Source organism: Trematomus bernacchii, unplaced genomic scaffold, assembly GCF_902827165.1.
Source record: "Trematomus bernacchii unplaced genomic scaffold, fTreBer1.1, whole genome shotgun sequence".
Lineage (NCBI taxonomy): Eukaryota > Metazoa > Chordata > Actinopteri > Perciformes > Nototheniidae > Trematomus > Trematomus bernacchii.
In genome coordinates this window covers 1,502,545-1,516,098 of record NW_022987646.1, presented here as the reverse complement: position 1 = coordinate 1,516,098, position 13,554 = coordinate 1,502,545, and the positions used below count along the sequence as shown (strand labels likewise).

Sequence of the window (13,554 nt, the reverse complement as noted above, 5' to 3'; positions counted from 1 at the left end):
TGGCATTCTTCCTCCACCTCCTTTACCTGGGCATGCCAGGACCACCACCCCCCCCACCCCTCCCTGGCATGCCAGGACCTCCACCCCCCCCACCCCTCCCGGGCATGCCAGGACCTCCACCCCCTCCACCCCTTACCTGGGATGGGACCTCCACCACCACCACCCCTCCGCCAGGGTTTCCTGGTGCCCCCCCCTCCACCGCCAGGCCCAGGCATGCCTCCCCCTCCACCGTTTGGCATGGGGGGCTGGGGTGGCCCCGCACCACCCTCACTGCCTTTTGGACTCGAAGCCTAAGAAGGAGTACAAGCCTGAGGTCCAACTGAAGAGAGCCAACTGGAGCAAGGTCAGTCCTTAGTTAGATGGTTCAATATATTATTCATTTTTGAAAAAGTGATCATAAAATCATCAGTTATTTATCTGGTAGAGTAAAAATAGTAGATATTTCCCGGGAACATGGGACTTTGCAGCTATATGGCATCGGTCCCTAACCATTGGCTCCCCAAGGCGCTCCTGTCACTTTTATTGGACGTGATGAAGTGTTCTGATTTGGATAAAAGCACAGCAGTTCTACCGGCTTTTGACCTGTTCATCAGGAACATGCTGACATGCATATGTGCTATGGTTACCAAAACGTATGCCTTATCAGGTTATATACATGCCCTGACCTGACTACGATTAACTGAACCAGACAGGTGAGGTTTGAAATCATTTATGAGTTCAGTTAGTATTTCATGTCCTCAGAGATCTCTCTTTATTGTGAACAAACCTTTTTCAGCATAGGTTTGGCAACATGGTTAATATCAGTATTAAAGCCCCATGCGTCTCTGCAACACATTAATTACGGAGCGTCCACACAGCAGCGTTAAAAAAATCTTGGAGGTGGGCGTTTCTGAAGCTTGGGGATTTTTTGCGAGCAAGGCACCAACAACCAATCACATGAATCTCCCGCCCCCGACATACAAAGCAAAAAAGTTTGAAGTAAACTGGATATAAACTCCCCAAACAGGCGAAAACATACCACTGTCTCTGCCACCTCCCTCCATGCCTGGCTCCTCCGGTTTATATCCCGGTAGGTAAATAGGGACTAGTCATAAAGCACCGGGTGATTCCCTACCGCTAATTTCTCCTCAATTTTTTGGAATATGAGGAAATGACCTGCGGTATGTCTCTCCCAGTTTACACGCCGTTTGATTGGCTAGAGCTTGAACGGTCAGATTTGCGTACACAGGATTTGATTGGCTGACGCTTCCACCTCAGCCTCAAAAGTTGAACATTGTTCAACTTTGAATCCTGAAAATCCTGAAAACTCTCCGCTCGCCTGCCCACAATGCAGTTCGGCGAAAAGTGAGGGAAAGTGACGTCACCCCATTCAAGTGAATGAGCAGAAGCGTTTCAAGATTTTTTAACGCTGCTGTGTGGACGCATGAAATCCCCAGAAATTTCAAATCTTGCATACAGGTATTTTTGTTTGGTATTATTGTTTCACAACAATTAAAATAACTTGCGCTTGCTTGCTTGATTTTGTGGTATTCTGTTTCGATGAGCCAGTTGTCTGCTAATACAGCCTACTGTTTTTCAGCTCCTAATGAGAAGATATGACTTTAATTTAAAGTTAAGTGAATCTTACTGTGTTTAGTTTAAAATATATTTAGAAATAGCTCCGGGTGAGAGATATGTGAGAGGGAGCTTCTACAGTGAGATTTTGACCTAAAGTGACTCGCGTGCATGCGTGTATCTCATGACTATGTGCTTCATGTTCTTCTCCACCCTCTCATCTGTGATGGTTTAAAACATCAAAACGGCCTTCTGTCTTTCTTTAGCCCTAAAGCTACTGTTTAATGGCTTCAGCAGACTTCATCAGCATTTAACTTCTCTCTCTCTCTTCTCTCTCTCTTGCCTCTCTCGGGCTGGTGAGAGTGTTTGACGAGGATGTCACAGAAATTGCTTTTTAATAAGCCTTCTTCTTTTAACTGCGCCACTGAAAGATAATTAAATTGCTGCTAGAAAGGACAGTATTCTTTTGTAATTTAAATTAACTTTTTTTTCTGGCTTGGTCTCATCCTCCTTTTTGCGTACTCTCCTGCTTTTCTTTCTTGCTCCTTCAGCTCATCCCCATATCACATTTTCTTTCCCTTCTCTCGGTCTTCTCTGTCCAACGCCCCCATCCCTCAGGCTTTGTCCATAATGAAAGGACTGATATCTGTACATTTACTAGCAGTTCTTTCTCTCTCGCTCTCTCTGTTTCACTTTCTCTCTTTCTCCTTCCCTTTAATGAGAACACTCAGAAAGTAAAGGAAAAACATACAAAGTTAATTGTGACTTTAGAGCAGAATAGAGGGAGGAAGAGCAATATCAAGACAAAGGGAGGGATGTAGAGAACACAGCTGGGTAAGGGCGTAGCAGGAAAGAATGGAACCCTCTGTATTTCTTTGTATTTCTGTGTGTGAAGCTCTGGAGCGTAAGATGCTTTGTGGTAGAGACAATCTGTGAAGATTAGAGAACATAACTACCTGCTTCCTTCCTTCAACCTCCTCTTCTCTCTCTATCATACCCTCCCTCTTCCTTTTACAGCCCGGCTGTTTCTTTTGTTCTGCCGACTCCTTTATCTGCTCATCTCATTGTTTGCCAGGTGCACAGATGACCATTTTGGGAAAATTGAGTCAATTTGATGATATGGCTAATCTAACAGATACAATACACCTCTTGTCTCCCCCTTTCTTTCTCTCTCTGTCTATTCTGGCATTTCTCTCTCTTTTAGATCGGGTCTGAGGACCTCTCTGAGAAGAGTTTCGGATCAAGGCAAAAGAGCATGATTTGAAAACAACGAGCTCTTTGCCAAACTCACCTTGGCCTTCTCCTCACAGACAAAGCGTGAGTGTGTGGCTTTGGCTTGTGTGCTTTTTATTTTATTTACCACTACTGTTATCATGTTGTGTTTCACGGTAATGAGCAATGTCTCACTCTCTTTCTCACACCCCCCTCTCTCCCCAATTCTATGTCTATTTCAATCCTCTTCCATCAGCCACTAAAGGTAAGCATATCACACACACACACACACACACTTCATTTAGTTATTTTTTCACACATCCTCTCCAGACTTTCTCACCTTTCACTTACTCTGCTTGGAGGACACACTGTGCATTTACATTATTCAACAACACAGTGTCAAAACAGAAATCTCACAAAAGTTCATGAATAAACCACCCACACCTGTGTATGTGTTCATCTTCTCAACGTGCCGTGACTTGTTGTGCAGAGGCAGAGCGCCCTGTGTGATAAATTGGGACTTGGGGACAGAGGAAGAGATTGACAAAGAGAGGAGGGTAGAGGGAAGGGATAAGGAGAAGGTCACTGATGTCCTTTGACTAGCCACCTGCTGTCCTGGCACAAAGCGCTGACACACCGGCGAACGCTCACACCGCGCACACCTGTCCACTCCTATCACCGTTGTCCCAGTGTCACTAAGCCTTCTGCTCCCACTCCTCCATTATCATAACCAGGACACCAGGAAATCACAGACAGACCGTGTGTGTGGATTTGTATATAATTCTGTCTGACCTTCAGATTTACTCACAGTAACACACACACGCACGCACACACTGTTGCTTATGTCATATACATAAACAGAAGTTGCACATGCACACGTTGCTAATGCTAGCTGTTGATGTCAGTTAAATGGTCCAGTGTTGGCAGCTGTTCCATCTGCATTCACCTGGATGGCAAGTCCTAACGTCCGCCTGTCACTCCTTGATTTGACCCCCTCGGCCCTTGCACCCATGCCTCCACTTTTTATTGGCTGAGACAGCCGCCTGTTCCGGTTTGATGCCTAATAACCTTTCTGAGAGCTGACTATAAAGACAACCGTGGCCTTTTCATAGCCCCGCACCTGTCTGTATCTCTGCCTGTGTGGATGTACCGTGTGGTGGTGTCTGTGTGTGTGAGAGAGAGAGAGAAAGAAAGAGACCAGGTCCAGTGCGGTTTATTTCTCTGTATGTGTTGTTCATTTCTCGTGTGTTTCTTGAATCTGTCGGGTAGTTAAGAATAACATATTCTTCAAAAACAGAATTAGGATTTTATTGAACTGTTGTGTAAGCATCTTGTGGTTTTTTCAGAGCACTCCACACTGTGTCAAGATTGTGCGTTTGCGGTTGCATATTTATACACGCTCAATAAGCAACCAGCTCTGGTAATGCAGATTGACCCTTCACCCCTTGTCCTTCCTTCTCTTGCTTAAACACACCGCTGAAGGCATAATACATTCCTTCTGACCTCCCTATCCTTCTCCTAATCCCTCCCTTTCTGCAAGCCCGGCTTCACTTTTCCTCATCCTCCTGTTCATCCTCCTCTTGCGCCTCCCATTCTTCGTTACACTGTAAACAGACAGACAACACATCGATGCAACCGCTGACCCTTGCTGACCTTCTTCTTCCTGCTCTCCATCAGCTGCCCAGCAGCACAGCTGGAGCTACACACACACACAACACACACACACACAACACACACACACACACACACACACACACAACTACACCCCACACAGACGTGCAAGGGGTGTTGTGCTCAGGGCAGGGTCAGGGGTGTTGCCCTCTGACGCTTGGTGGAAGAGCATAGCGCTGATGGTGGGAGACACGCCCTCTGGCTGCACATGGCTCTCATGGACACATTTCCACACTTTGACACACACAATCGCACATAATCACACACACAACACGTTTACATGTATTTTATACTTTGCTCTCTATCTACTGTATGTAGTTATTTCCGTTTCAGTCTGTAAATCTCCAGCTACGTATCTGTTCTCTCATTGAAAACAGGGTCATGTTCAGCAGTGAAGATCAGGCCAGTGATTCTTCATCCTCCTGTTTCCCACCAGCTGTTGAGCATGTATGAATTTACCTAAACAAATCCTGGTACAATCTTGGACAATTGTTTGTCTCCTGTTGATGATATATTACTTTGACAGAATATTTTCTAACAATGAAGGAAAAATGTTAAGATTTTCGTTTTTACAGATTAGAACACTGAGCACGATCTACTTTACTTTAAGTAATTATTGGTTGTTCTTTTTTTAATGTAGTAATGCATCTGCTCTAATTGAGCTGCATCTAACTTTAAAACCCTCACAGGCTTTCTTTTGCCTGATAAGATTGTATTCCAGCCATGATACTGAGCCCAGGCAAGAATATAACATGTCCACACAGGAAAACTTCACCTTACTTGATTTATTCCAGTCAAGCCCTCTTTGCCTGAAGTCTTTTCACCTTTAACGTCTAAAACTACTTAACTTGCCAAACAACCATTGCACCCAAGGCCACCGTTAGTAGTACGGTAGATACTGCTCAACATCTTATTTACCAGGGTGAAAATACAAAATCAAGCTGACAACATGAAAAGGATGATTTAGTCCTTCTAATTGAGTTAGTTTTGGATTACTGAGGATGTCAAGGTTGCCAGGAAGTGCACCACCTCTAGGAGCAGTTTGGGAATATTCCTTCTGATTTATCACTGTCGTTGATCACAAAGATACAGTTTGGTATTCAAAGGAATTTATAAGAACCTACCTAGCAAAATCTCCAACAATAATTGTAGTAGAGAAACCTATTTTACTGCTATCTTTAAGTATACTATGGAAAAGACTGCCATTCTGTCCCCCATTGTTGTGCTTTGCGTGTGTAAGAGCTTTATCATTGGAGACCTGATATGACTATTTGCAATTGTAAAAGCCAAATTGTTTACATGAGAAGTATGTGTGGCTGAAAAATGGTTGGCGTAATGTGTTCGGTTTCAGACGGGAGACTTTCTCCCTTAAGCTACTGATTCTCAATCCCTCACTTTGAAGTGCCTGTGTCTGTTTTCTACCCTTTAGTATTTGTTTTCTTCTCTCTAATAGTAATAACAGGTAAAAGGAATCCAAAACACAGGTCGTTCATATGTGGTTATCCATTTTTTGAAAAGTGCAGGACAGTGACAAGCCTTGAATTCATACACTGTTCATCTAAAATGGGTATAGATACCCTGAACTGCTCTCACTTTTTCCGACAGTGTTTGATAGCAGATGCCTTTTGAAGTCGGCACCTCAGATAGCCCAATTAGCAAAGAATGAGAGAGAGAGGAGGGGAGGGGGAGGAGGTGGGTGAAAGAAAGAAAGAAGAAGAGCAGAGGGAAAGGCTGGGCTAGGGGGAACGTTGGTGATTAATTTGATTCGGGAGAGAAAGGGCCAGGAGCATATATGATTATTAATCCTCATAATGTGAGGATCATTTTCATATCCCAATTCTCCAGCCTTTACACCCTTGCTGTGTTTCTGTGGTCTGTTGTAGTACGACGACCTCATTTCCTTTCCTTGTAGAGACCCCCCCCCCCCCCCCCCCCCCCCTATTCCAAGAAGTCACTTTGATGCCAATCACTGTACATCTCTGCTGTAAACACCTACACAACCAACAGCACCTACCTGTATCACATTTGCTTCAAATACAGATGCGTTTATTCCAGTTGAGTGCGTGTTTCCCTGTATGCTGGACTAGTGGATGTGTTCGAGAGAGTGGGTGGGTACGCTCAACCACATTTACAAACCAATTATAATAAGCCTTTTGATCTCCCTGTGTTCTGAAGAAATCAATTTCCTTCTCTGTAGGTGTGCGTGTAATTGTGATGGTTAGTTTCATCTTATGTCTGTTCCATGCACTTTCTCCTGAATGAGCCACCAATCAGAAAGAAAGTGCCGTGTGTGTGTTCGTGCTGCTAGGGGCCTCTCACGTGTTGTAGACCAATCAGTTAAAGGCATGAGATATTTAATACATTAGCAATAAAAGACAAAAAGGCATGGAGCGTTATGCTGCAGGGGGTTGTTGATTAGGTATATAACAGCATCTGCTGACAGAGTTCACAACATTTGTGACTGTTTTTCTTGGCAGTACACTTGCTCAAGGTCATTGTCAGCCAAAGAACAAATGTCCAAGGTAATGAATAACACATGTCTCTTGGCACTGTTTTAAGTTTACATTACAGCAAAATGATTCAGTGCTGGTACAAACATGTCAGCTGAGTGATACAATCGACACTGTAGATTTACCCCTGGGTCGTTCATGAAGCACAGTTTATAGACAATACATCATGCACAGAAAATTATGCAGTTGAATGTCTCTTCTGATTCTGTACCTGATGGAAGGGCAGTCGCTGCTCCACATTTGGACAGGTCTGATAAAATGACTGGTTACTTGTTGAAAATGACCACAGGGTGCGAGAGGGGAATACCCTGCTTTTTACTTCCATGGCCTCCGTTCTTCCCTCCCTCCGTCTCCTCCTCCTCTCTTCCGTCCCAGTTTGCTAATCCCCACACAACCTACTTCTAGAAGATGTTTGTTTTCCACTGTTGGATCCCCCCTAGGTCACAGCCAAGAAATATTTGTGAGATGTGTGTTTGTGCATACATTTGTGTGCATGATTGTGTATAATTAGGGGAGAGTTTTAGATAACAGTTTATGGGATGTGTAGACTCAGAGCAGCAGTCTCCTGAGACTGTTTTAAATATGTACTAATACAGCACTTAGAGGACTGAATGAGGAACGGGCTCACTTTATTAGGCCATAAGAGTGTTTGTGCGCACTTGTGCGATTGTGCTAAATTAGTATTGGCTTGAAAATCTGGTGTTTATAATTTGTTTTAAGTAGTCTGTTAGTGTTCGTATATATTACTGTGTGTATGTTTGTACTTGTGTATCTCACAGTAGCAGGCACTCTTAATAAATCATGCAATGTTCAGGCTGGGGACTGCAGGAAGAGAAGCAGGTTGATGCAGGGGTCACTAATGCTGTAGAGAAGAGCTTGGTAAACATCACACTATTCTTTCCTATTCTATTCTCTCTTATTCATTCCATTTCTAGATGCAGCCATTTCTCCACTTATATCAGTAATCCCTGTTTCGCTCCCTCCACCTTTTTTGCCAACAACAAATGACCACAGGATTGGATAACTATGGGTCTGTGCACGGTGGTGTCTGTGGGAGACATTAATCGAAAGCAGCACCTACAGCCCACGTATAGACAAGCTTTAAAATATGCAGGTACAATCTGTAAATACGAGATTTGATGTTTATGGGTTGTGTTTGTGTGCATGTTTATGTGTACCAGTGCTTAAGTTGAAATCCTAACTATACCTCTTAAGCCCTCAACAGTAGCGGTGCATTAGGTTGGCTCTGCTCGCTCTAAGCCTCGGTGTGTATTCACAGTGCAGCAATAGCAAGCGTACCCTCATTCACCATCTCTTTATGGTTTAGAAACAGCCGCAAAACGCCGCTCATTCATCAGGCCTTATCAGGTTCAAACACATCTGTGTGTGCTCACATTGGCTCTCACTGCCAAATGCAACAGCTCACTCACATGCACAAGCAGAAGCATACACATGTAAGCGCGCGCACATACACACTCATACACGCTTTTGTCCTACTCATTCTCTTCATTCCATCCCTCACTCCATCCCTCCCTCGTTATATCTCTCTCCTCTGTTTTACATGCAAATGAGCTAAGTGTACTCATGCTGGAGCATTACCGCTGTGTGTGCCTAATCTCCTTGCTGCCTTTTCTCTTTCCTGGAGATTATCCTGTTTTTAAACGGAATAGGCTTTCTTCACTTCACTCGGCTCCTCTCCCAAACAGCCAGCCAGTCTGTCAGACAGCCAGACAGCCAACCAGTCAGCCCACCAGCGTTCAAAATGTCTCATCCCGACACCATTACTGTGTGTGTGTGTGTGTGTTGTGTGGTGTGTGTGTGTGTGTGTGGTGTGTGTGTGTGTTGTGTGGTGTGTGTGTGTGTGTGGTGTGGTTGTTGTGTTGTGTGGTGTGTTGTGTGTGTGTTTGTGTGTGTGTGTGTGTGTGTGGTGTGTGTGTGTGTGTGTGTGTGTGTGTGTGTGTGTTGTGTGGTGTGTGTGTTGTGTGTGTTTGTGTGTGTGTTGGGGTGTGTGTGTGTGTGTGTGTGTGTGTGTGTGTGTTTGTGGTGTGTGTGTGTGTGTGTGTGTGTGTGTGTGTGGTGTGTGTGTGTGGTGTGTGTGTGTGTGTGTGTGTGTGGTGTGTGTGTGTGTGTGTTGTGTGTGTGTGGTGTGTGTGTGTGTGTGTGTGTGTGGGTCCGCCTCCCCGCTTGGCCCCGATGCCCCGTCTCCCCCGTGCTCCTGCTTCTGTCTCTTTTCCCCTGGCCAAGAGGGAAAAAACATGCGATGGTAGGATGTGGTAATGGGGATATCTGTATGCACACCTACGCTCATCCCACCTACTCTTTCTCCTGTTTTGCTCTTTTTCCTCCCCCTCCTGGATTTCCTATACATGTATAATTATTGTGTGTGTGTGTAGAGTTTGTGTGTCCTTGCCTCGGTCTCTGGGATGCCAAGTGAAGGTAGAGGTGTTTTTAATGTTCATGTTGATGGGTTAAGGAGAAGGAAGGGAAGTCATACTGAGGCTGTTTCTATGATTAGAAAGCATTGACTCATGAGAACGGGGGAGAGATAAAGAAGGAGAAGAAAGAGTCAAAGAGCGGTGCAGCTAAAAGTGCAGATTGACTGTGGATGGCGTCGCTTCCCCCGCTCACGACTCCCTCTGTTTATATTTTGCAATATTAGCTACCTATCCCTGAGGGCAGTTACACACACATGAACACACACACACGCACACACAGGAGACTTAGCCTACTTTGATGTCACTGATAGCATAAACACAAAAATGGAGTGGTAAAGAGCAACAACTTCAAAGATGGAGTTGACAAGATAGGAGCATTAACCCCCATCTCCCTTCCTCCTTCTCCTCTTCCTCTTCTCCCTCCTGATTTGCTCATCTCTCTTCTTCTCTTATCTCTGCTTTATATAGGGGTTCATATGAAAAGAGACAATGAACAAGGGATGGAACCAGAAAAAAATGACGGAAGACTGTTGGGGGCTGAATATAAAGCAAGCTGTAAAATGAGAAAAGGCGAGATAGATGGCAGCAACAGAGCCATTTGAAAATGTCCTTTAAAGTGGAAAGCCCCCTATCTCAGTCGGATTCTTTAACATAGCCTTAAGCTGCTACTACCATTGCAGTGTTAGCTAGCTTGTGAGTTATTAGGGTGCCATTAGACTTTCTACCCGATTATGCTGATGGCTCAGACCATGTCTTCAGGGTTTTCACACAGTCACGCATATTAAAACGATCAATTCCCCCAAACTTTGCACACACTTGTGCAAAGTTTCTTAACATACACAGTATCTTGTTTATGTCCATGTATTTGAGCGTGCCCAGTTTGTGCTAGGCAGAGGTGTGTGTGAGCTCTGTGTTGAAACGTGCCCAGCTTTCATTGCCGCTGGTGTACCATGGCCCCTGTTCCCTAGCTGGTGGAGACTGTGTAATATGGATAACCCAGTGGCATTTACACCCAACTCGATGGTATTTACAAGGTTTGGTGAAGCAGGCCATGCTCCACTTTCTGACCTTAATTTACTTCCAGGAACCGTGTAACAGTGTGTGTGTGTGTGTGTGTGGCAAACATTGTGTGTGTCGTGGAAGTGTACACACAAGAACTCAGACTTGTATGCATAGTTTATGAGTACAACAATGCTGTGTGTGTAAAATGCTACTTGGTCAATCACAGTTGGTTTGCTCCTATGTCTCTGTGCTCATGGATGCCCGTGTGTGTTTGCATGCCGAAGCCCCGGCTCCATTACTCAGTATCTGCATGTGTCGTGTTCTGTGAGACGTGGGTTCTGCTTCGCCCTGCAGGCACCTTAATTTTTCACCATGCTGTGTGCTACACTACACTGCACTGCATGAAACGTATGTCTACACCCTCTCCTGCTCTCTCTCTCCCCCCCCCCTTTCTCTCTATTCATCTACCACCCCCGTCCTCATACTCTCCCACTACAACCACCACCCACTCCTCATCGTCGCACACACACAGTCACACACACACACAAACACACAGCTAATCAAAGCAAGGAGCTCTCTAGATTAGCACTTGAGAAAACTCCCTAAAGACTTTCCTTCATTTTGAACATTTTCCAGGTACTCTGTTTTCCTCCCGCACCTCCTTCCTCATAGCGTTGAATTTTTAACCTCCCTACTGAATAAGTTATGTGTCCATCCTCGTGGGGAAAGGAAAGTTGGAGGGAGGGCAAGAAATGAAGTAAAAGAGAAGGCGGGAGAGGCAGAAGGGAAAAAGGTTGTCCCTAAACATGCTTTCACATTTATCCCCTTAAAAAGTCCACTCTGTATGCTCAATAATGCATGGCCATCGCTCATTCCCCTCCCCCTCCTCTCGCCCTCCTCTTCCTTCATCTCCTTCATCTTCCTCCCGTTGGTTCCCCAAGTGCTCATCACTCCACCCAGCAGATTAACTGCAGGGTGAAACTGAGACTGGCAAAGCCGGGTGATGGTAGCAGGGCATCAGGGACTAACAGTAAAAGAAGGGAGAGAAAGCAGATGAGTAATTTGTCGTCTTGTGAATGGAGTTACTATTTTATTTGAAGTATTGATCTGAGTGAGTGGGCTTTGAAGTTGGACCATTTCAGAGGAGCTTGACTGGGCCTGAACATTGAAGTTAGAAAAAAAAACATAACAAATTCTGTCCTGGCCTGAACAAAGCCTGTTGTGTGAGCAAAACTCCATTGAAAACTGTAATAGTTTGTTTGCTTGTTCTTGAACACTTTCAGAGACAAAACAATTCCGGCCTTACCCCAAATCTGCCTGTTCCTGTTTCATTGGAGCAAAGATGTGAAATATCAGTGAAGACCCAGAACAAACTTGATGTGTAGTGATGTTAGGATCAGTCGGTATGAGGACTTGAATAAATGCCATTTCAATAAGATGAAATGACACCATCCATTACAAGCCCTAGTATCCAAGTAATGCGAGTCACATGGGTTGCATGTATACTTTCTGACTTTAGATTAGTATGTACTGTACTTCGAAGTCTTTTGTGTGCTAGAACTGTTACAGTGTAGAAGTGCAGAGAGCAGAGGGAACCTTTCAGGACTCGTTGTGCATGCACACGGCAGGAACTCCTGTCTGTTCGGGTGAACGGCATGCTACACTAGAGAAAGCTAAAGATCTCTTCAAGAATGCTTTTTAAGTCTCTTGCGAAAAGTTTTTGAAAAACAAAGATGGTTTTTTGCTTTTAAAGTTTCATGTTGATTTTTACTTTCAAGCTTTAACTTCACACCGTTTTTTAGTTTCTAGCCTCAAAGAGGCTGTAGTGGTTTTCAAACAGCAAGCCAGCACACCAGCAATGCAATAATAATTCTAATAATAAATAAACATAAATCAGGTATTGGCAGGCTGTGAAAAGAATATTATAAAATCATTAAAGTTTGGAATCTTCTATTGAAAGACGCACATTTTTGGAGCAGAATTTAATTTAAATAAAAAGCTAAGATTACACAGTGTTATTGGAAGTGACTTTTTAAGGATATTCCGGGCTGTAAGGCACTCTGCGTAGAACTACAAACATGCTGCCTTCCTTTTCTTCAAGGCTCTGAAAAATGTGGGTAGCACTTGATGCAGCACTTCTGCTTTATAGGAGAAAGTTACTGAAAATATTGTTGTTTGTCGACTGGTGAGGTAGTTGGCCAACCCAAGAAAGACATATTTTTGGTAGGTGGGGGGATGATAACAAGTATGCTGCTTGATTGAAGTGAGTTGAAGGAAACAAACATAAAGGCAACTGCATTGTTTGGCAGAAAACAAATTAACATAAAGTGGCGGATGAGAGTAGCAGGTTTAAACTTGAATTCTGAAACTCAAGACTGCAATGAGAACCCTGTAGATTTATATTTGTCAATGGAACGTTTCAATAATAAGGCTTTTTTAAAATTTTGTTTATTAACTATGTTCAATTACTCTGAACTTTGTTTTGCAACCTGCAAGTACTATTCTGAAAAAAGTATGAGAGATCACTGTCAAAGATGCAGATGGATGGAGACTAATCTTGGTTCAGTAGACGAGAAGACGGATGGCGTTATTGGGGGGGAGAGTGAAGGAGAGAGGCACATAATGAATGAGGCTCAGAAGAAGGACGAATTGAGACAGGAATGATCTGTGTAAGAGTGAAGAGAGCACTGAGGAAGAAAGGAATGACAAATGATCAAAAGGTGGAGAGACATGAAGCGACAAGAGTGATGGAGGAGTTGGAGATTGATGTAAGGTAAAATGAGGAAAAAAGTCAAGTTAGGTGTGAGATCATTTGAGTGAGAAAAGGTGAAATGAGTGAGAGAGTTAAGGTGTTCAGGTTGGTCGTAGTGACCTCATGCGCTGATAGCTGCAGGAGAGATGACACTGCTGCTCTTTACAAAAGGGGACTTGATTAACACGTGTGCCTTTTCCTCTCAGTAAACACTGTGTGAGAGAACAGATGGGCCGAGCTCTTTCCCTGCTTTTTCATCTTTTTCTTTTGCTCTGTGCCGCTCTTTCTATGCTTCTCCTCTCTGAAGACTGGAACGCGTCGCAGCCAGCATTTGAACGCCTCGCTCTTTGACAATGTTTGACTCTCTACAGGGTCTGTGCGTCCTTCCGTCTGCTCTCCAATAGGTTATTCAGAGCTT

General features: G+C 44.1%; 1 protein-coding gene across 1 annotated transcript in view; it reads left to right on the top strand.

Annotated features, from left to right (window-relative positions):
* Positions 1-13,554, top strand: part of LOC117485399 (protein diaphanous homolog 1) — a 96,189-nt gene that overhangs the window by 38,357 nt on the left and 44,278 nt on the right. Inside the window, 7 exon segments of the mRNA XM_034133920.1 lie at positions 2-28; positions 30-128; positions 130-291; positions 293-343; positions 2,759-2,811; positions 2,813-2,871; positions 3,023-3,031. Of these exon segments, the coding sequence (XP_033989811.1) occupies positions 2-28; positions 30-128; positions 130-291; positions 293-343; positions 2,759-2,811; positions 2,813-2,871; positions 3,023-3,031 (460 nt within the window).